Genomic DNA, 23342 nt, shown 5'->3' on the forward strand with positions numbered 1-23342 from the left:
AGTTAATGAGCTGAGGACATGGGGAAATGCACAGTCCAGACTCATAATGTTCAGATGTTGGGCTTTAAGTAAAGTCATGAATAACCTAGTGACCCGTGTCCACATTATATAGCATGTTTAACAGCCGTCACTTTGACACGTTTACCAGACTGGAATAGCGATTAATGTAATGACATTCTGTGGTGGACCTATGGATGGAATTCATAGGGGAGATATGGGGGTTTAGACGAGAGGTGGTGTGGTAATCCACCCTTAAATCTTGTCTTATGTAATACATCATGCGTTATGTATTAATAGAAACCATTATTTTGAAACACGATTCCAAATGATGGGGTCAGATTTGTCCCAACACCCACCACCATATTTATATTACAGACACTGAACTCAGACTGCCCTTTCTCCCCCAATGTAATGTTAAATTAACCACCTTGATACAAATCAACAAAAAATCTGCCACTTTACAATGATTTACCAGTTAATCATGATCTAACCAGTTAATCATCATTTAACCAGTTAACCATCATTTAACCAGTTAACCACAATTTAACCAGTTAGCCATGCTAAACCATCTTATCATGATTGATCCAGTTAACCACGTGTGACATTTTTTAATTGTAATATTCCCTAGTGATACATTTTTACTGTAATACTCTCACATAGCCATATCCAGTAGCACCAAGCATAGTTTAGAGGTAATTTCCCCTCCTAATCGCCTGAGGGCAGCACTGAACACATTTGACAAAGTTACAAAACATTTACACTAGTGGCAGCAACGGACACACAGAGGAAGTGAGAAACCCAAAGAAGAACACCTGGGATACATAAACTCAGACTCCGCCTTTGGAGATCAGAATCTCTCGGCGGCGTATCCTGAATGCTAAGCTTTGAGACGCTCCGCGCGTGTTATTTACGATCCCTCTCCTTTTGTTTCATAGACGATAGATAATAGACCAATAACCTTAACCAAATAAAGTGAGTTAAAAGCGATCCTGTCTCGGCGGCCTTTCCTGGACCAAAATCCACAACACACGATTGAACCAGTTAATGATTTGAAAGGAACAATTTTCCAACGCTTAAATCATATGGAGAGTGATGAGGAGCAGAAATGTATGGTGGCTGTGTTATTTAGCTAAATTCCTAGAGGAACCTTCCAGGGCCGACACATTCTGAAATGAAAATGCTTCTGTCAGGTTGTCTGCTTTAGGATGCTCCGTCAACTTCCATTAACGCTTGAAAGGCTTCGAGTGTGAACACATCAGAACTGGCACCTGGCCACGCACCACAGCGCAGTCCGTGAACACAAAACCACCCCGAAAAATTGAATCTTCTAACGCACGTCATGCTTTCTTCCATGTGGCGCCGCCCCACACTCAGTGGTCTCTCCGGCGTGCGGCCTGCTTGGTACTGAAGTGTGCATGGTACACTCTGTGCCACGAAGATCATCTAGAATAGCACTTGTAGTATCTTATCATTAGCATTGTGTAGTATCTTATCCTAGCTATCTTTGTTGTGTACGGGGAATGGGTTAACCTAGTGATTGTTAGTGCTTGGCACTTGGTCTAGTCTTAATCTAGTACCTAATTTCTTCTGACAAATGTACTTACAAGTCTGCTAAATGCCCTTAATGTAAATGTAGAACGATACAACCCTAAATGGGTATCAGAGGCGGTAGGGGGGTAACAATGCAAAAAGCGGATTGAAATGACACTTTTCAGCCAGGCACCATTCAAAGAAACAAAGGGTTTATTTTATATCAGCTGCGTAGAATACAGGGGCAAATAAATAATTGAGGGAATAGCTTCGGGGCAGCCAAGGCCAAAATAATAACCGAAAGAGCCAGTGACCTTTAAACAAAACACACAGTCTGGGCTTAAAACAAAAATACACTTCTTAACAACCTCTTTAAGCAAACACAGGAGAACAACATGAGCTAAACAAAGCGGTTTACCGCTTTGTTTAGCGGTTTACCCTTCCACACCATAACTAGGCTCTCTTCAAAGAGTTCCACAACCAGAGCACTTGAAGAAAAGAACAGCCAGTAAGCTAGGAAGAGAGAGCAAAACAAGGGAGAGTGAAAAACAAGAAAGAGAGAGCTAAACAAAAGAGGCAAAAAGAGAGACGGCACAGACTCTGGTGCCGGAAAACTTAAAAACTCTGTTTGGCCTAATTGCTGATAATGTCAAAGTCATTGGCTGAAACATAGAACAACATGTTGGTTTTTGTTTCCCCATCGACCATCAATTGGTTGAAGAGTAGGTCAAAACCCATCTACCAAGAGTCTCTTTTGTTGACTTACAGCCCCAGAACATCAATAACTTTATTGTGTGTTCCGACAAGGCCTTGTGACTCCATCACAACCACCTGGCTGATGCTATGTCAAGCGAGACAATGTGTTATTGTCACAGGAAAAAGGTGATTAATTGCCAAACAAGGAATGTGTCTGGGCATGTCTCCTCAAGGAGGCAGACCCAATCTGTTTCAGATGTGCAAGGAAGCAAAGAACGCTGTCTTGTTTAGCTTCCAGCAGGTGTGTACTTGTTTCTGTCAGGACAAATAATGTGTCGAGATCTTTTTGTAGCTTGAGCCAAAGCAAAATATCCTGATGACCCACAATGAGTCGCAACAAATCTGCATTTCTTATAGGGGCAGTGAACTGCAGAGTTCCACTCTGAACCATCTGGCAGGGCTCCTCCCCAGGCCTTCTACGGCTCCTCCACCCCCCCATCTGGGCCATGTCCCTGGGGAGCAGCTATCACACCACCCCTGTAGACCACTGGAGACAGCTTGACCTGTGGATTCTCAGGTGTAATTTTTATGGACTCAAATATTGAGGAAATAATAAACAACTAAAAAGGGTTATCGTTTGGGTTTTTGGGGTTGGTGCTCGGAACAAGGAATGTGTCATTGAAATGCATCAGGTGACGACATTAATATCGGGATGAAAATGCCAAACTGACTTATTGTTTGGCTTATTAATCAATGTTTAATTAACGTTCCTGACAAGGCCATAATGACGCCAATCTGTCCTAGCCGACTGGGAAAGGGATTTATGTTCTAATTTTCATGGATGTCCCTATACACGTCATTAAAATTATTAGGGTTATTATAATTTACTTTGAACCCTTGGTTAGCATATTGAGGTCTACTGCATAGTTTAGCAGAGCTCACTAAGACGCCCCTCATCCCTCACCCATCCATCTTTTAAAATGTGGAGATGACACCGAATACAGTTAATTAAAAATGCGACTGCAAATCTAAAGCATTTAATTTGACGTAGAACTATACTTCACCTTTACCGCCATCCGTCAAACCCTGTGTGTAACAGATGGAGAAGGGCATGCTCTCTGTAGTTCAGCGGTTGAATTATAATCATGAATATTGTTCATTCATTCTCTGGCTTGGCCCCGTTCTCATTGGACCTGAAAGCTTGTAATATTGTCCACATGACACTCCATCAAAATAGGTATAAATCGTCCTTGCAGTTTTGTTATTATTCAGCCCAAGGATTATATACACTGTTGCCATCCAAAATAGCATATAGACACCTAATAAACACCTTGTAATTTTAGCTTGTGTCAACGGTGTGTCATTTTAGTGACGTGTCAAATATGGCATTTCTTTATCCTCTTTGTATGGTGTGCGTGTGTGTGAAGTTAAATATGCCAAATATGTATTTATGATCTATTTATAGTTCCGGCATTCACAATTGTGAGTTGACATTTGTGACTTGAAATAATAATGTTATTGAGAAACAGAGGATCCAAGGAACACAAACGTAGTGAATTTTCTATCAGATATTTGGATTATTCCATTATTATGTCAATATTCCAGTCATGACATTTTCAAGGCTAAATGTGTGAGTCATAAACATATTTGAGACACACAAGTCAAGACATATGAGCGATACAGCTGACTTGAGAGGCATTTAGCTGTCACAGCTTTGAGATGGTAATAATGACTCTTAATGGATCGGAGTCAGACCTCAACTCTCTTTTACATTGGTCGTTCATTCATTTCGACAGATGACGAATTTGAAAAAAATGTATTTTATATCATATTTACCCGCAGTAGTCCCTCCCCATCCCCTGTCCGCCGCCGCCGCCGCCGCCGCCCCCCCCCTCGCGCGGTCTTAGCCTCACACCAACACGGTTCCGTGACTAACGTCCCAGGAATCAAAATGCTGGTAGTGGAATCCCTGGCATTCCAGTATGTATTAGCTTGTCGAGCAGAGAGGGAGGTGACACTCCTGTACCAAACTGAGTAGGGGCACCAGCACCACCGCAGCTCAGGAGCCGAGTGCTGAGGTAGGTCTGACCCTCTTCCTCTCATCTGTGGTTGAAGGGGGCTTTTCTGTGGTTTCAGCCATCCCTAATTGGAATATAGGCTTCTTCTTCATCTCGAGATCCGTTGGGTTACGACCTCCAGTCCAAGGATACCGTTGGAAGATAGTTAAGTTGTGATATTTGTTTTTTGTCTCATCTTATATGGATCCTTTTTATTGAACTACCAGCTTGGGAAAAGTTTGCTCTGCTTTCTTTTACATTTAAATGTTTGGTCTCACTAATGGTTTTAAAGATTTGGTTTCAACTTCCATCTCTTCAAAGGTTTTTTAGTTTATTAACCAGTATGGTAAAGATCACGGAGGACTCGCCCTCTAAACTGCAATCCAAACATTATTGAAATTGAATTGGATTGACATATTGTACAAGTGTGTAAGTATGTCAATCAGAAACTCAGGAGACCATAACCAGGCATCCTTTATGGCAGGCAGTTCCAGCAGCTACATATAGCAGAGATCTGCCCCAGCCCATCATTTTTATGATGCTGGGCTGGGTTACCGGGGATACCGTGCCGGAGCTATGTGTCAAAACTGATCACCTAAGCAACCGCTCAGTAGCATTAGCAGCAGCTGCATGCTGTAGCTAACGCCACATTCTTAAAGCTAACTCAAATACTTCCCGACGTAGACCGCGTTACCCCAAGTTCAGGTCACTGTCAAAGCAATTATTTGCCATTTCCATTTGCATTGTCCTGCCATAACTAACGAAGGAAGACTAATTTGACACGCAATGACAAGTGATGAGACAATCACAGCTCAATGGGACATGTGACATTCATGTGACCATCATTTAACATTTTCCATCAGCCCTGAAATGTCCTGTGGCTGAGTATTTTTCTCTGCTGCCCTGGGAGGAGAATTCAGGGGAATGGATCGGAAAACATGCATTTTTTATGTTTTTCAAAAAATGTGTTTTTGCTTTGTTTGGTTCATATTTGCTTGCTTCCAAAAGTTTAAATGTCATGTAAGGTCAAACGAAAACTAAAACAGAGGCAAATCAGCAAAAATGCTGACAAACTTATCTGGGGAGCAAGAACACTAGGGAGAGCAACGACTGAACCTTATACAATGCAATGTTTAATGCCCCCTTGTAGGATAGGCCTGTGTGTTTGAGTCCTCTTAGCTGGACTCAAAAGGGTCTAGATTAATTGGAGAGACTGAACAAACCTTGTCAACAACAAATTCCCCCCTGACATCTTTTGCATGACTCCATTGCGAGCTGACTAGTGTGTCCCACCCCGGCACCCTTATGCTCACAACCTACAGCACACCCCCACGCCCACGCTTACCAATCGTCACCACCCCACCAAACACATCTTGCTAAGCCTCTGAAGCCTCAACGCAGATATTCAGACCGCGAAATGAAATGTAAAGTTTCTAGGAGATTAAACTCGTAGTATACTAATAGTAGTGACCTTTTCTATGTGCCCTTTTTAAGAGCTGTGCGTCTGGGATTTTCTATTCCAATAAAGTACCTAATCAATCTATTTTTAAAAAGTGCCATCCGTCACTATCAGTTTCGCAATCCAAACGGGGTAATGAAACATTGCAATGTAAACTTGAAGACCCCTCACAGAGACTGGCATCAGAACACACAGGATCATTAAGAGAGTAGACGCCAATACGGAAATATTTTACACAATACAACAACGTTTAAATCCATTTCCGTCCAAGGTTAAGATAACAGGTCAAGTGTCAAACGCTGAATTGGACTTTAATGATATTTTATTTACAGAGCGTCAGCAGTCAGCGAATTGCAGAGTGAAGTGTGACTTAAAAAGGACAGCCAGACATAAATTATAGTCCAGAGTGGCTCGTAAAAAAGAAGGAGAGATGTACAGTATTCTGGTCTACATTTCATACACTGTAAACTGTATGATACAAGATGTTCAAGAGATCAGATAAAAGACACCCAGTGCCAATGGGTCAGGAGGTGTGTGTGTGTGTGTGTGTGTGTGTGTGTGTGTGTCTGCGTGCCTGGAGCTTGTGTATGTGTGGGAATTCATGAGTATGTATGCGTGTGTGTGTGTGTGTGTGTGTGTGTGTGTGTGTGTGTGTGTGTGTGTGTGTGTGTGTGTGTGTGAAGTCTGCATGCCTGGAGTTTGTGTATGTGTGTGGGAATTCATTAGTGTGTATGCGTGTGCACATGTGTGTGCGTGGTAAATATGATATAAATGCAGTGCATCCAGCATGAAGACTAGCATTCACACAGGCAATCCTAAAGACATAACCAGATAACCTGGTTTAACCGTACATGTATACTAGCCTACCAAATAGAGTGAGAATATTTTCATAATTTCAGAAACACAACAATATGACTTTCTGAAATGCTCTTGGCATTTGAGCTAGCTCATATAAGTCTTTGTTTTTCTCCTCTTTCACTTGTTTCAGCGGAGACAACCTTTCTGATTCCTCCCAGTGTCTACGGAAGCCAAGATGATGAAAAAGTCTCAGGAGGCCATTGGGACGGCCAGTGGCCAAGGTAGGCTCTTAACCTCCCCTCTAGTTCAACTAACGTGTCCGGTGGTATTAGTTTATATTTTCTCTTGGTGGATGAAGCTCCTTCTGCCAGGCTCAGTAGTATTGGTTATTAGAATAAAACAATGCAATCCTAGTTTAATAAAAGCCTAATGAAGCTCAGAAGTAATTAAGGGGACACTAATGTTGGAGTCCCCAGTTATTGCCTTGCTCTCGGCTTGTTTACTAAGTGGACTCTCTCGATGGTAGAAGTGTAACCCCCCCCCCCCCCCAACAAATGTTTTTGTCAGTCTAGGTTGAATGTGTGCGGCTTTTGACATCTCTTGTTAAAGCATTCCCCCCTGTTTCAACAAAGTAAACATCTCTCTCTACAAAACGATATAGCGACTCTACAAAGTGAGTGAGTGCAGAGAGCTTCGAACTGTTTGTGTGGACAGGGCTTATGAGAAGATACGTGCAACGTCCTGGACTCCTGAAGATCCTCTGAACAAGGCGAGAGAACGAAAGATAAAGAGATAAAGAAAGAGTCTGAGAGAAAGAGAGGGGCGAGAGGAAGAGGGAGAGAAGGTGAAAGTGAGAGAGAAAACGTAAAAGTGAGAGACAGAGACCGAGAGAGAGAAAGAGAAAGAGAAAGAGAGAGAGAGAGAGAGAGAGAGAGAGAGAGAGAGAGAGAGAGAGAGAGAGAGAGAGAGAGAGAGAGAGAGAGAGAGAGAGAGAGAGAAGGGGAGAGAGAGATGGACCCTATTGGGGGAAATGTTGAAATGAGAAAATGTAATATGTGACAAGATTAATGATTCAACAAAATGAACCAGGGCTAAACACCCTATATTTCTGTGTATGTCTGTATGACATGTCATGGCATGGTGATCAGATCCTAGCCAACAAGGTAACACACCTGTAATCAGCCTGGCTTGACTGTTTTCTGTTGTTCTCCATGATTGTGTTGGCATTTATTATACTACACCATGAATCCAAAGTGTAATAAAACAATTTAGACGGATAACAAATCTGTTTCACTTTCACTTTTCCTGGTAATCAGGTTTCAAGGACGAGCTGAACTCATCGTTCAGGCGGTGCTGCATAAAAATAAATAAATGCTCAGTTCCAATATATTGCAAATATAGAATAACCACCGCAGGGTGCGAATCGAAAACAAATAAATGTGCTGGGGAGTGTAACTGTGTAAAACATTTTAAATAATAAATACTAGGTATGCCAAATACAGCGCAACATCTAGTTGCCATCTAGTTTTACATTGCATTACTGATTTGAGTTTATATTAGCTATATGTTGCTCTTGTTTTCCTGTGGAGTCCACACTTCTCATTACTGATTTGAGTCTATATTAGCTTTGTGTTGCTCTTGTTTTCCTGTCGAGTCCACATTTCTCATTACTGATTTGAGTGTTTATTAGCTTTGTGCTGCTCTTGTTTGTTTCACACTCGTCATTGTTGTTTCTGATCACACTGTGCTTCGTCAGATCCTGCTGTTGACGGTTCTGATGGTAGCGAAGGTAGGCTTAGGGAAGTGCGGCTCACAACTCAACTGTTGGGCATGAACCAAAAAACAAAACAGGATGAAGTCATGTTCACACGCCTGTATGGTTTTGTTTGCGAACACAGGTATGTAGGTGATTGCATCTACATATCTGATTTATGTATGAATTTGAAGTACCTAAGCCCCTTGGTCTAGGGGCTAAGGTGTTCAAAGGTTATGGGTTTGAAACCCAACTGACTCAGTCTACCTGGTAGCACCCTTGAGAGTGAATAGTCACCATTTTGTGTCTGTATTCACTCCTGTTCAATATGTGCTTTTGATAAAAGCATCCCAGAAATAACTGAACAGCAATAATTAAAAGACATGTGTTTCACTGAAAAATGCTCTGATCAAAATATGTATCAATTTGTATACAAATCTATATTATATATAGATCAATACATAACAATGATTCTAATAACACCTTGTGTATTAGAACAGCTTTCAGCATGACAAGTGTGAGCATCTCTTTAATCTGGAACCAATCATTCTCTCAAACTGAAACACAATCAAAGCCACAGGGATGCTGATTGGATTAGTTAGTCACCTTTTAGAAGCCATTCTTGCTCACTATGCGTCCTTGTGTTCTGTCCAGTGGGCATTAAGAAGAAGTCCAAGGTGCCCGGGGTGATGATCACACAATACGTGGAGACGATACCAGAGGGACAGAACCACCCAGACTTCACCCGCAAACCCATCGCACTGACCATCCAGGAAGGTAGGTCTGATAACCAGGACATAAGGTAGGTCTGTTCACCTGGTCATAAGGTAGGTCTGTTAGGTTAGGTCTGATAACCTGGTCTGTTAGGTTAGGTCTGATAACCTGGTCATAAGGTAGGTCTGTTAAATTAGGTCTGTTAACCAGGTCATCAGGTAGGTCTGTTAACCTGGTCTGTTAGGTTAGGTCTGTTAACATAGTCATAATTTAGGTCTGTTAACCTAGTCATAGGATAGGCCTATTAACCTAGTCATAGGTTAGGTCTGTTAACCTAGTCATAGGTTAGGTCTGTTAACCTTGTCATAGGTTAGGCCTGTTAACCTAGTCATAGGTTAGGTCTGTTAACCTAATCATAGGTTAGGTCTGTTAACCTAGTCATAGGTCAGGTCTGTTAACCTAGGCATAGGTTAGGTCTGTTAATCTGGTCACAACGTATGCAGATGCAGCCAACAAAGAGAACAACAAAAGGAACAAGCTGCAAAGGTTAATTTAAGGCCAGGAACTAAGAGAGCAGAAGACTTTGGTCTTGAGCTTCAACAACCGGTAGATGGTCAAGTCATACAGATATATGTATATCAATTAAAGATAATACTATTTGACTTATACTATATTATGATAATAACATATTCTTCCACAGGGAGGAATACTGTTAGCGATTAAGTTTCAGTTTCAGTTTTATTGTGGCTTTTGAGGACACAATTCTGCCATGCAAAAGATAGCCCTTGTGAAAGCGTGAAGTATAAGTCAACCACCTGTTTTAGCCCAATGTCGGTCATAATGAGATGAAAGAAAAATGCTTTCAGAGCTGAGAGTTCAAGGAAGGAAGGTGTTACCACGGTTATGACCCATGGCGACTTTGTGATACATTTATTTTAAGCTAGTGTTGTGCATGAGTGTTGAATGAGCGATGTTGTTTATGATGTTTCAATATTATTTTGTAGTGTTAATGATCACGCCTTGTCACCCTCTGCAGCCGAATGCAGCCGTATTATCTCGTATTAATAAAACGGGTTAATCCACGGGTCTGCGACAGCCTATAAACACATAGAATGCCCATGGAGAGGCTCGATCCGTGTGGCAGACTGTGGTTCATCCACACGATCATGTTTCTGAGGCTGGTTATCACAGGAAGTGGCTGATCTCCCACAAAAGACTCAAGACTCACTTGTTCAGAGTTCACCTAGACTCTGCATAGCCCCCACCCCCCCCCTTACCTCCCCCCCTCCACCTCTTACGCACTTTGTATATTGTACGTCCTGGCACTTAATGTACACACATATTGTATGTTGAACGTCCTGGCACTTAATGGACACACTTATTGAGTGTTTTACTTCCTTGCACTTAAAAATAGTTCTTAGCATCGTGTAGCATCTTACCCTAGCTATCTCTGTTGTACACAGGGAATGGGTTAACCTGGTGATTGTTAGTACTTGCCACATGGTTCTATGAACATCCTTACTGTACCGACAGCGATATATTCTTTCTCTTTTTTCTGAATCTATATCTGATCCCTGGTCTGCCTTCCCCGTGACTCCATCAGGTAAATTTGCATTCTTCAAGGCCATCGTCATCGGCGAACCCAAGCCCACGGTGACGTGGAGCAGAAATAACGGTGACGTGTCCGACCCAGCGAGGTACCAGACTAAATACGACCCTGTCACCGATGAGCACACGTTTGAGGCAAGTGATAGGGTCTATCGAGTGTCTTTACGATGCCATATGGCGAGCGGGCCGGTCGTGTGCATTTAGAAAAATAAATATAGCTCAGTTAAGAGCAGATGGGAGAGCCACCAGGGTGGGAAACCCTGCAGGAGCGGCGGAGACTCAATGACGTCGAACAACAGCGACTTGTTCGAAAAAGTAGAAGTTGATCGGCGACTTCTGTGAAGTATACTTCCCTGTCGTTCGTTATTAACCTCAAGGCCACTTCACGTTACACTCAATACAAGTTTAAATCATATTTCTAATGAATGACTCAAGACATTCCGTCGGAAAATGTGACATCTACATATCTTTAAAGAACATCTCATAAAACCCTATTAACACATTTACTTCTTTATTTTCTTTGAACATTCAGATGGTCAACGTCTCGTCTGATCAAGCAGACACTTACAAATGCTTCGCTACCAATGAACATGGAAGAGCCGTGGTCACAGTTGTCCTGAACATTATCGAAGGTAAACAAATACGTGTGACGGGTACAGCATTAAATGGTAAAAGGTGTCCTAGCTGCCATTGAAATAACACTGACCGTTTCTGCCTTTAGTCGGCTTCAAGAAGAACAAAGCCAAACCCGCTGAGGCAGTACCTGCAGAACATTTTTCTACTGTGCTTAAAAGGAAAAGGTGATCGACACTGTACTGTGTCCTGTTGTATATATCAGCATGATCATTTATTTTATTATTATAATTTTATTATTATTATTATAATACAGCATCATTTGTGCTTATTCGTGTACCAACACCTGCTCCTTTAATTGAATTGGGATGTTAAAATGAATGTATGCACTTATTGTATGTTGTACGTCCTTGCACTTAAAAATAGTGGATAGCATTGTGTAGCATCTTATCCTAGCTCTCTTTGTTGTATACAGGGTTAACCTAGCGATTGTTGGTGCTTGGCACTTGGTTCTATGAACATCCTTACTGTACTGACAGCGATATCTTGTTTCTCTTTCTTCTGACAAATGTACTTAAGTCGCTTTGGATAAAAGAGTCTGCTAAATACCCTAAATGTAAATGTAATTAGCACACTAATTTTTCCATTTCTCTCTACATTGTCCAGTAAGATTCGGCCAAAAAAGGAGGCAGTGGAGAGGAAAGATGGAGAGATAGACCCCAAGTTCTGGGAGCTTCTGATGAGCGCGGATAAGAAGGACTACGAGGGCATCTGCGCAGAGTTTGGAATCACAGACTTCCGCTGGATGCTCAAAAAGCTCAACGAGATGAAGAAGGAGAGACAGGAGGAGCAGGCAGAGGTTTGTCCACTGTTTGAGTGAGTGGGTGAGTGAGTGAACGAGTGAATGAGTGAGAGAGTGAGGCCTTTTGAAATTGCCCATTGTTTTTGCTGTCTTGCTGTTCATATGTATTGATATATGATATATTTTCCTTCCCTCTTTAAATCAATACAGTTTGTTAAAAGCATTTCCAATCTGAAGCCTATTCAAGTGGCTGGGGATGGAACAGCGTCTCTTGAAATCGATTTGGATCTTATCGAACCCAGCAGCCGGATATTCCTCTACAAGGTTGGTGTCAAACAACACTCACACAAACGACACTCACCTCCCATATATTGAGTAGAAGCTCTGAGTTAAATATAACCATGAAGTTCAATTCAATTTTATTTGTATAGCCCTTAATCACAGGTACAGTCTCAAAGGGCTTTACAGGCCATATATTTATGACATACGGCTACTAAGGCTCAGAGTGGCAGCCTCACCCCGTACATTGTGTTACAGCTGGGCGGCATGTGGCTCAGGAGGCAGAGCAGGTTGGCTGGTAACCGGAAGGTTCCTAGTTCGATTCCCAGCTCCCCGGAGAGTCGAGGTGTCCCTGAGCAAGACTTGCCTTGCCTGGTTGACTCCGCCGTGAATGTGTGAATGAATGGGTGAATGTCAGGCATTACTGTGAAGCGCTTTGAGTGGCGGCTGGTTAAAAAAAACCAATATGAATGCAGTCCATTTACAGCTAGACCGTTTCGCTCTGCTTTAGGACGGCGAGATGGTTCCGTACACCAAGGAGCTGGGAGACAAGATGAAGCACACTCTGAATCTGACCGGCAAGAAGTACATCTTCAGCATCAAGGACCTCATGCCTGATGACGCTGGGCTGTACCAGATCGACGTGGAGGGCGTCAACGTCTTCTCCACCGAGTTTAAAAGTACGTGCACACGGGCGTTGGAAAACCGCGTCTCCACGACAAGTTTGTGTGATGTTCAATATCGTTAGCCTCATAGCATCATTGCTATGCTAAAGTCATATTTTAAGGTTCATCTTGTATTGAGCGTCAAAAATGCCTACGTCAAATAGATGACTTAGGCAGATAGTGATTATGTAATGTAAAAAGCACTCTGATTGGTTAAGGATACAGCCAATGAGGCACAGTGAATTATCAGTTCGGATAGATATCACAATTTGGCCAAGATATCATAGCAATTATGCTATGAGGCTAATGATATGTGAGGTATCAGATACAAATATTGTTGCATTTGTTGCACAATGGCTGACACGAGAATGTAATGGCAATTCCAATACTGACTCAAAAACTATTTTACAACGCACAGTCCCGCCCATCGAGTTCTTGGTGAAAATACAGGAAGTGACCGCGACCGAGAGGCAGGACGCCGTGTTTGAGGCCGTCCTGTCGAACCCCTTCTCCAAGATCCTGTGGTTCGGCAAAAACCAGCCCCTGGAGATGGGCGATAAGTACGACATCGAGGTGTCGGAGGACAAGCTGATCCACCGTCTGGTGGTGAAGGACTGTATGGTGGTGGACAAGGGGATCTACTCTGCCTGGGCCGGCATCAAGTCCTGCAACGCCTGGCTCCTCGTTGAACGTACGTTCTTTTGTGTTTTCTACAGAGGAACCGTGCGAGGCAACCGATAGCCCTCACAATCATGGCCATAGCCGGCTATGAGGTCGCTGAGGTCCAGACCTCTGTAATAATTAATAATAATAATAAAAAAATTAAAATAAAAATATTAAATTATATAATACATTTTTTATTTTAATTATTTTTAAATATATATATATGATTATGAACTAACCAGCACTACATAACAGTATAATCTGAAGTTGAATACGTTAACATTACACACAAAATATAATACGATTTTGATAAACTTATTTTTCCCTCTGTATCTATTTAATCTGAGTTTGTGGGTAGTGTATAGCTCGGGTTGTGTTTGTAGGTGTCATTTTGGTATGAGTTCTGCTTGCCCAGAAATGCAGTAAATAAAGTCAATTAAAAGAAGAAGAAAAATTATGGACCTCACTCAATTCTAAACCCTGGCTACGGCCCCTCACACAATGGATGTGATGGTGCTTGATGAAGATGATCACTCCGCACCGATCTGACACCCTCGATTATTTTGACAGCTGACAAAGACGCGAAGAAGGGTAAGCCGGCGGAGAGGAAGACCACCCGGGCGGGGGGCTCGGGGACGGACCTGGCCAAGATCGCCCAGCAGCAGCAGGAGAAGCTGGTCAAAGTCAGGGAGGAGCTCACCGAGCTGAAGGCCACCAAGGTAAAGGAGGCCGTGGAGGCTGCTGCCACCGCAGCCGCTGAACCTCCCCCTGTGGAAGCTGGTCCAGGTAAGATCCAAGGCTGTGATGGTAGACCCTGTGATACCATGGTATCAGACCCTGTGGGACCATGGTATCAGACCATGAGAACAGACCCTGGGGACCATGGTATCAGACCATGAGAACAGACCCTGTGGGACCATGGTATCAGGCCATCAGAACAGGCCATGAGAACAGGCCATGAGATTAGACCCTGTGAGACCATGGTATCAGACCATGAGAACAGGCCATGGTATCAGACCATGAGAACAGGCCCTGGTATCAGACCATGAGAACAGGCCCTGTTAGACCATGGTATCAGACCATGAGAACAGGCCCTGGTATCAGACCATGAGAACAGGCCCTGTTACTGTGTGTTCACATCAAACGCGACGGCGCGACACATTTCAATACAAAGTCAACGTAGAGACGCGAATTGGGCAAAATTTGTTGTCGCCCAAACCTGCAACAAGATTTGATTTGCAGCGCGACAAATTTGCTGAAGTTGAAATATTTAAACTTTTCCGCGGCATTCGCGTGAGACAGCCAATCAGCGTTCACTCTCTGTGGGTAACGTGGGTGAAGTAACGTAAAACAGCCAATCAGCGTTCAACCGGCTGGGCCAACCGTTCCCTGCACTCTGCAGTGAACCGCAACTTGGAGGAGAAAGTGATTGTTGCCGTTTGCGACTCACGGAGCTCTATATATCTATATATAATATTATATGATATTATACATATAATATATAAATATCTATATAATATAAACAATATATATAATATCACAGCACAAAGAGGTGTGCGCCTCCGGATTATATTATTAACCCATAAACAACGGGCATTCCAACGTCTCTCCCTCTTCCACAACAGGTACAGACATACAATGGTGGTTATCTCAGCCGTGGTTGATGAGAATGAATTGGCATAAAGCACCATTGGCGGGCAAAAGATGTTGTCCATTCGCCTGTTCGCGCGAACAGGCGAAAAGTGTGTCTTTTGGTGTGAACGCACAGTTAGACCATGGTATTAGACCATGAGAACAGGCCATGAGAACAGACCCTGTGGGACCATGGTATCAGACCATGAGAACAGGCTATGAGGAGTTGAAATGTACTGCCTAGGTGGTCTTTTCCAAGGTGTTTGAACAACGCCTTGTTGTTTGAACAGGTTAACCCCTCATGTTACATCGTTAATATATGTAATGTACATGGAATTTGCATTTTAAATACATTTTCATAAAATGGGACAAATTTCAACACATTCCGACTGATATTTAATGTTATTTTTCTATTATGTCAATAACAATATTTTTCAAATCCTTCTCATGCCAGCCATCTAGACAGTTCTCCATGTGATCATAATGTTTATTTCTGTTTTCAAGTAGAATTGATTTGATTTGAAGTAAATACATAAATAGAATAGAGTGTATGTATTTTCTCAATACTATGTGAATCGGGTGGGGTTGGATTTGATGTGGTGAGGGGTAGAGAGAAACCTCGAGGGATTAGACTCTGGCCGACTCGAATATGGATGAAGTATTTATTTATAGTTGAATATCCAAGGCAGTGTGGCCCATGACTTGTTGTCCATCGGTAGGCTTCAAAGACGGGCAAGCTGGTGGGGAAATGCTTGAGAAAGGCATTACTCATTCAGGTTCTGGTAAGGCTGGTAAGATGGAGCCACATAAATACTGTAATACTAAAAGCTATGCTTTTCCAAGTTTATTAAACAGAAATACTAAAAAAATAATAATCATAATCATCCACTTGTCTTTTGATTTTAGAATATGAATATGGCTAATAACTTCCCCCTGATTAACCTCTGTTTTAATACTTTAAAAATACTTAAACATTTTTAACTTTTTTTTTTGTGGCTGTATTAACCTCTGATTTAATATCCCCACAAAACAAAAACTTTTTTTTTGGCTTCATGCCTGGTACATCGGACAGTAGTCCGATGTATTCTCAGAAGGACCTTGTGTTCCAATATTTCCTGAAGGCTAAAAGTACTAAAACAATAATAATCATAATAACAATTGTTCTATTTTCCTTTTTGAATATATTTATGGCTAATAACTTCCCCCTTAGTTTTGTTTTGAGGCTTCCCCCAGCCTCAAGACAAAACTTGTTGTTTTGTGGCTGTATTAACCTCAGATTTAATACCGCCACAAAACAAAACTGTTTTGTGGCTTCATGCCTGGTACATTGGACAGAACTCCGATACATCGGACAATAGTCCAATATAATCTGACAGTAGTCTGATGTATTCTCAAAGGACCTTGTGTTTTGATGTATATTTGAGTGTAATCCCTTGATGCTTGTGCTTGCTTGCGATTCAACATTTTGTACAAAATATCATTGTACTAGTCGATTGTGATCAATGATATTGATCACAATCTGAAACCCTATTTGTACAGTACTTCTCAAAGCCAAATAGAAAAATAAGACAGATGTTTGTGATGTTATAAAACATGAACTAACTTTATTATTATCTGCACTTACTGTAGAGACTGGGTTTAAAAGTGGACTTGGCGATATTTATGCCCTCCGTGACAAGCAGACCGAATTTATCGTTAACACACTTACGGTGTGTGACGGAAAGTGGTTCAAAGATGGAGAGCAGGTAGGTCTACACCTCCCCGCCACATGGTATGCATTTGTGTGGCATCGACACATCCATCTAATAGACCCTCACCTTTTTTCTCTTTTCACAAGTTGACTGCCAAATCTCGAGGATACCGCATCAGCCAAAAAGAAACCTGTCATAAACTGACAGTCCTGAAGTGCGGAGACGACGACACCGCAAAGTACAGCTTCGTCGCGGGAGAGCACAGCACTCAGGGACAGCTCACTGTCGGAGGTACAGCTTCACTTGCAACCCCCGCCAAACACACTGAGAGACCGACAACGTAGTCACCACCCTCTGCTCTGTGTTCCTGACAGACGTGCCTGTGTTTGACCCCGACGATCTCCATAAGTTCTCCAGGCCCGTCATCATCCGCGTGGGGCAGAACGCCACCTTCAAGATGCCCTACCCGCCACAGGAGGGCTTGGTGGTCAGGTGGTTTAAGGACGGTGTGGAGGTGAAGGACGGCGCCGGAGCCAAGATCGTGAAGGAGTCCAACCACAGCCGCCTGCTGCTCAGAGACTGCCTGAGGAGCGACACCAGCGCCATTACCATCCAACTGCAGAACCCCTTCGGGGCCGTGGAGGCCAAATCCAACCTGATTGTTTTAGGTACTGTCCCCCCAAATAAATCAACTAACTATTTGAGACGTGGCACATTTACATTTAGATGTAGGGCATCCAGCAGACGATTTTATCCAAAGCGACTTACAATAAGTACATTTGTCATTAGAAAGAGAAACAATATATTGTGGTACGTACATTAAGGATGTTCATAGAACCAAGTGCCAAGCACTAACAATTGTTAGGTTAACCCATTCCCCGTATACAACAGAGATAGCTAGGATATGATGCTACACGATGCTAAGTACTAGTACTAAGTGCCAGGACGTACAACATACAATAAGTGAGTACATTAAGTGCCAGGACATACAACATACAATAAGTGCGTACATTAAGTGCCAGGATGTATAACTTACAATAAGTGCGTAAGAGGGTTGTGGGGGGGTAAGGGGGGAGGCTATGCAGGGTCTAGGCACCATTTCCATTGCACTCGTGTTTAACGTATCAGGATCATAAACACAACGTTCTCCTCCCCTCAGACCGGCCCGGCCCCCCGGACGGCCCGGTGGAGCTGGTGGAGACCACCTCGTCCCTGATCGAGATCGCCTGGAAGCCGCCCACGGACGACGGCGGCTCGGCCGTCACCAACTACATCATCGAGCGGCAGCAGGCGGGCCAGAGCCTGTGGGCCGTGCTGGGGGACGTCTCCGCCGACAAGACCACCTATCGCGACCGCAACGTGGCCCACGGCAAGAGATACAACTACAGGATCTTCGCCCAGAACCCCGAGGGGCAGAGCGACGCCCTAGAGACCACCGACAGCATCATGGCCGGCGTGATGAGTGAGTTAGGAGGAGGAGGAGACGGCGATGTCTGGTTAGGATTCGTCATAGAGTTTACCGGCTGAAACCCTGCAGTGGGTACAGAAGGTTATCCTACAACCAGGGCCGTAGCCAGGGTTTGAAAAATAGTGAGGGGGTTGAGGCTTCAGTCATGGGAGGTTCAGTTTTGTTTCGGGGGAGGGGGATGCTCACTCACACACCAACAAATGTCACACATGGAAACACAAAGTGACAAGTCTCTTTCCTGAATTAAGCATTTACTCATCACTGATCATTATCCCATCGCTCCTCCAGTCTTATCAGGGCCCCCGGGGGCCCCCACCGTGGTCAGTGCCTCCAAGACCTGCATCACCCTGACCTGGACGCCACCGGAGAATGACCGAGGGGTGCCAATCATCGGCTACCAGCTGGAGAAACGCAAGAAGGACACGCACTCCTGGATCGCCCTGAACCCCCTTAACGAGCCCATCGAAGGTCTCTATTGGTCGAAGGGCTTTCTCCGCCTCTGAGTCCATTGGCTGAAAAAAAAAATGGAATTCTCTTGGTTTACTTTTGCTTACATTTTATAAAGGACGCCTCTAGGGAGAGGCGTCTTTTTTCGGGTGGGGGGTTGTGTAATGTATATTTATGTTTCTTTCCCCAACCATGCCCTCTGTCGTCAGCTCTTAGCTACGGGGTTAAGGATGTCACAGAGGGGGCAGAGTACGAGTTCAGAGTGGCAGCCATTAATGAGTCCGGGGCCGGAGATCCAAGCCCCCCTTCTGTGATGGTGTGTGCCAAGAATCCCAATAGTAAGTTCACACCAGTGTACAGCGGGGTGGACCGCATCAGCCTGAATAACGCCGGCGATTCCCCACTGGTCGACGTTTTGCTTTAAAAGGTTGTTTGTTTGTGTTTTGATTCATCAAGTGAGGCCTCGCTTTAAAGACCCAGAGGACTTCATCGTGGTCCGAGCCGGGAATTCTGTGCGAGTGAAAGTTAATTACGAGGTATGATATGGAATACCATGTACTGAATTGATTTAAAAGTTTCACCGGTAACAATGATTTGTTTTTTAACTTTCAGTGGTATAAAAGATTGTCTTTAAATACACCCTACAAAAAAAGAATGTAACGATTAGGCTACACATGTTATTCTAATAAATCCAAATACATTTACATTGAGGGCATTTAGCAACCGCTTTTATCCAAACTGACTTACAATAAGTACATTTTTCAGAAGAAAGAAGAGAGAAACAATATATCGCTGTCCATACAGTAAGGATGTTCATGAAACCAAGTATCAACAAATGTTAGGTCATTTAAGTTAAGAGCATGCGCTGGTTTAATCATGTGTGCAATTGTTAGTCTCATATTCTCCATCTTCTTCCATTTCTATTCTAAAAGGGTGAACCTCCTCCGGAGATCACCTGGCTGAAGGACAGCGAGAAGATTTCTCCATGGATTAACGTTGTCAACACCGAGGGAACATCCCAGCTGGTGATTCCCTCATCCAAACGCAGTGACTCAGCCATCTACACCATCATAGCCAAGAACTCAGTGGGGGAGGCTGTGTTCGACGTGGAGGTCAGAGTCACAGGTAAGGACGGAAAAACAAATCTACTCCAGGATTGCTTTGTGTAGGAATTTTGATAGTTAGTCAAAGGCTCATTTGTGAGTTATTTTACCAAGTGCAAAGGCCACAGTCCATATTTAAAGATGGAATACAGGAAAGTTGGACTTTGACTTCATAGAAGATACTGCAGTTTTACACACAAGGTTGTTATCGTCGAAACGCATCAAACCTGAACTAATGGCCAGCCTTTGCATGAAAAGATAAAGCATCGAACACATTTAAGATTAAAGATGACAGGACACTCTTCATGCTCAAACACAACATAGAATACAGAACTGAGCAGAGCAGAAACAACAGTTCAGAAAAATCACAGTTCAGACTAGACCTTCACGCCCTGGAATGAATTAAGAAAGTGCTCGATATCTCCCTGAATATCCGTCTCATGTAGACCAGCCCAAGAGCCCGGGGCCGGTGTCGATTGAGCAGACCGTCCAGGGCAGAGTGGTCCTCTCCTGGACCCCGTCCCCTGACGAGGAGCTTGACGACCGGCTGTACTACGTGGTCGCAGGGCACGAGTCTGGGACCCGCATGTGGAAGAACATAGCGGACCGCCTCTTCACCCACACGTACACCGCCGTCAACATTCTGCCTGGGAGAGAGTACCACTTCCGGGTCTTTGCCAAGAACGACATGGGCCTGTCGGACCCCTCGGATTCCCCCACGTGGGGCGTGAACGGAGACAGAGGTGGGTGTTGGTGTCGTTTGGTGATTCACTCAGGGACAGGGGGTATTGGATTATACCTAAAGCACAACACATTTACATTTTTGTATTCTTACATTTAGGGCATTTAGCAGATGCTTTCATCCAAAGCGACAGTTCATACACACATTCACACACCGACGGCGGAGTCAACAATGCAAGCCGACAACCAGCTCATTGGGAGCAGTTGGGGTGAGGTGTGTTGCTCAGGGACGACTCGACACTCGACAGCTCGAGGTGCTGGGAATTGAACTAGCAACCTTCAAGTCAGCCCGCTCTACCTCCTGCGCTTAGCCAACATAACACAACAAAACATTCAACTAAATAGTAGTTGATAGTTGATTCTAACTTTAGATGTTAAGTTTAGGGTTAGGGTTAAGATATGCAGAGAACAATCAAAGCACGTAATCTAGATTGGAGCTGCATGAAACTAGTTTAAAAAAAAAAACACTGAACGAAGAGCAGAGTTTCTATTAGGAATCTGAACAGGAGGTGGGCAAGGTTAGTGGATTATTTTTGATTTATTTGACCTCACAGCCAGTACACTTCAACAAAGTGCATCTAAATTGGGGAGATAACAAAGGGAGTTCTGAGGCAGAGGCTGAAGATGCTTCCATTACGGGAGGTGGAAGAGGGTGAGCTTCACGTTTCTCCTCATTTACATTCAGGGCAATTAGCAGACGCTTTTATCCAAAGCGACTTACAATAAGTATATTTGTCAGAAGAAAGAGGAACAATGTATTGCTGTTGGTACAGTAAGGATGTTCATAGAACCAAGTGCCAAGCACTAACAATTGTTAGGTTAACCCATTCCATGTATACAACAAAGATAGCTAGGATAAGATTCTACACAATGCTAAGTACTATTTTTAAGTGCATGGACGTACAACATACAATAAGTGATCCAAGTCTCCTCCTTCCTGCTCTTTTCAGTTCCCCTGGCAACCAACGGCTGTGGCTCCATGGAGGTGAACTTCGAGAGACCGCCGTCCATCCTGGTCCCTCTGAAGGTTCACTCCCCGCCGAAGGGGTACCAGCTGTACATGACGTGCGCCGTGCGGGGCTGTCCGACGCCCTCTGTCGCCTGGTTCCTCAACGACGTGTGCATCAACTCGAACAACCACTACTATATCACCAACGCGTTCGGCGTGTGCTCTCTGTACATCCTGAGGGTGGGGTCCCAGGACGGAGGGGAGTATAAGATCGTGACAGAAAACGCCCTGGGCCGGGCGGAGTGTACCACCAAACTGGTGGTTAAAGGTATGGCTTTAATGGTGTACGTCCTTGCACTTTTTAGCGATTGTTGGTTCTGTGAACATCATTACTGTACTGACAGCGATATATTGTTTCTCTTTCTTCTGATAAATGTATGTAAGTCGCTTTGGATAAAAGAGTCTGCTCAATGCCCTAAATGTAAAAGTAAATGTAATTTGATACAGATCTGTAATGTATGTATTTTTATATTTCAATTTACGTATATATATAAACCTAACCTTATTTTTTCCTGTGCTTTTCTTCACAGAATGAACCTTCGACTGAACCTGGGCGTGGCAGATCATGTTGTGTTCATTCTCCTACGTATCTCCCGTGGTATAATTGACAGTGTTATAAGTTATTGGTTATGTTGTCATATACTGTGCATTAAGTTTGTCTTGAGTTACCTGTGAAACCAACCATCGACTTCTTCTACTGCTTACTTACTGTTCAATGTAATCTAAACCAATATGTTTGAATGAATTCAAAACTTTAATTGTTTCATAGATATGCACCAAAACGTCAGCTAACTGTTCTCGATTGTGTTTGTTACTCAGAATAATTGGTTTGTTTAAAGCCTTGGAAACTGCAATAAATCAACAAATTGACATCTCATTTGCCCGCAGTGTTGCTTTCACGTCTTCAAAGTCATTTAGCATTACTCATCCTTAGTTAACGCTTGACATTTCAGATCTGAATGTGCTGCATTGTTTTTGTGTGACTGGACCATAGATAGGTCTTGACTCTCCTTTCCAGCATCGGCCAGCGCTCATTACAAAGCTCGCATTACCAAGCACCAAATCCCCAAACCTTGTGAGCCAAGTGTACATTTCATTGGTTTTCCAAATATATCTATTCAAGCTCCACCGATAAAACATAAAGTCTATGAGGAGATGGTGGGCGGCAAATATAGAATCAGTCCATGTTTCATCTTATGCAACAGAACCAGAAAAAGGCATGTTTTCCAATAAACCCATGTTCCAAACGGATAATCTCAATGCATTTAATGAAAAGACGCACACATTTAATGTATAAAATAAAGTTAGGTCCATAACAAACCCAGCACACCCAGAAGACCGCCGCTAAGCTATCTGGCCAGAGCTGCGGACGTGTCTTCAAATCGCCGTGAAAGCCTTCCGTCTGACCATGATGATTGACACAAGGTACAGACAGCGCTGAGTATATTGGAATAATTCACATGGGTGTTTACGTTCCATAAAACGTCTGCCTCCTGTATGTTGTGTCTCGGGTCAAAGGTCACGTTTATGTTTTTTCTCATGGCGTGCCCCCTTTGCGCTCCTCACTTTAATGCAACAGCTTGGAGGGCATTTACGAGGGCAGCACGGCCCCTATTCAAACTCTGAGGGCATACCACAGCCCTCCATGAAAAGC

The 23342-nt window shown here is 43.4% G+C and overlaps 1 protein-coding gene across 4 annotated transcripts; it reads left to right on the forward strand.

The window, feature by feature from the left end:
* Positions 1-4215: 4215 nt before the first annotated feature.
* LOC311339401 (immunoglobulin-like and fibronectin type III domain-containing protein 1) lies at positions 4216-22544 on the forward strand. Of its 4 annotated transcripts, none has more exons than XM_084464779.1 (23): positions 4216-4304; positions 6731-6821; positions 8948-9070; positions 10611-10750; positions 11148-11247; positions 11337-11415; positions 11855-12047; positions 12201-12314; positions 12781-12949; positions 13353-13625; positions 14168-14383; positions 15949-16020; positions 16859-16974; positions 17067-17211; positions 17295-17588; positions 18080-18382; positions 18677-18856; positions 19045-19173; positions 19292-19371; positions 19768-19960; positions 20385-20681; positions 21630-21956; positions 22219-22544. In XM_084464779.1, exons 2-23 carry the CDS (start codon positions 6776-6778, stop codon positions 22221-22223), a joined length of 3594 nt encoding a protein of 1197 aa, XP_084320905.1. In that variant the 5' UTR covers positions 4216-4304; positions 6731-6775; the 3' UTR covers positions 22224-22544. The 4 variants fall into 4 exon arrangements, with proteins under 4 accessions (XP_084320905.1, XP_084320908.1, XP_084320907.1 ...); XM_084464782.1 differs by having other exon boundaries at positions 15949-16011; XM_084464781.1 differs by lacking the exon at positions 4216-4304 and adding an exon at positions 4406-4448.
* Positions 22545-23342: the final 798 nt, after the last annotated feature.

Source organism: Micromesistius poutassou (genome assembly GCF_964030765.1).
Source record: "Micromesistius poutassou genome assembly, chromosome: 2".
Taxonomy (NCBI): domain Eukaryota; kingdom Metazoa; phylum Chordata; class Actinopteri; order Gadiformes; family Gadidae; genus Micromesistius; species Micromesistius poutassou.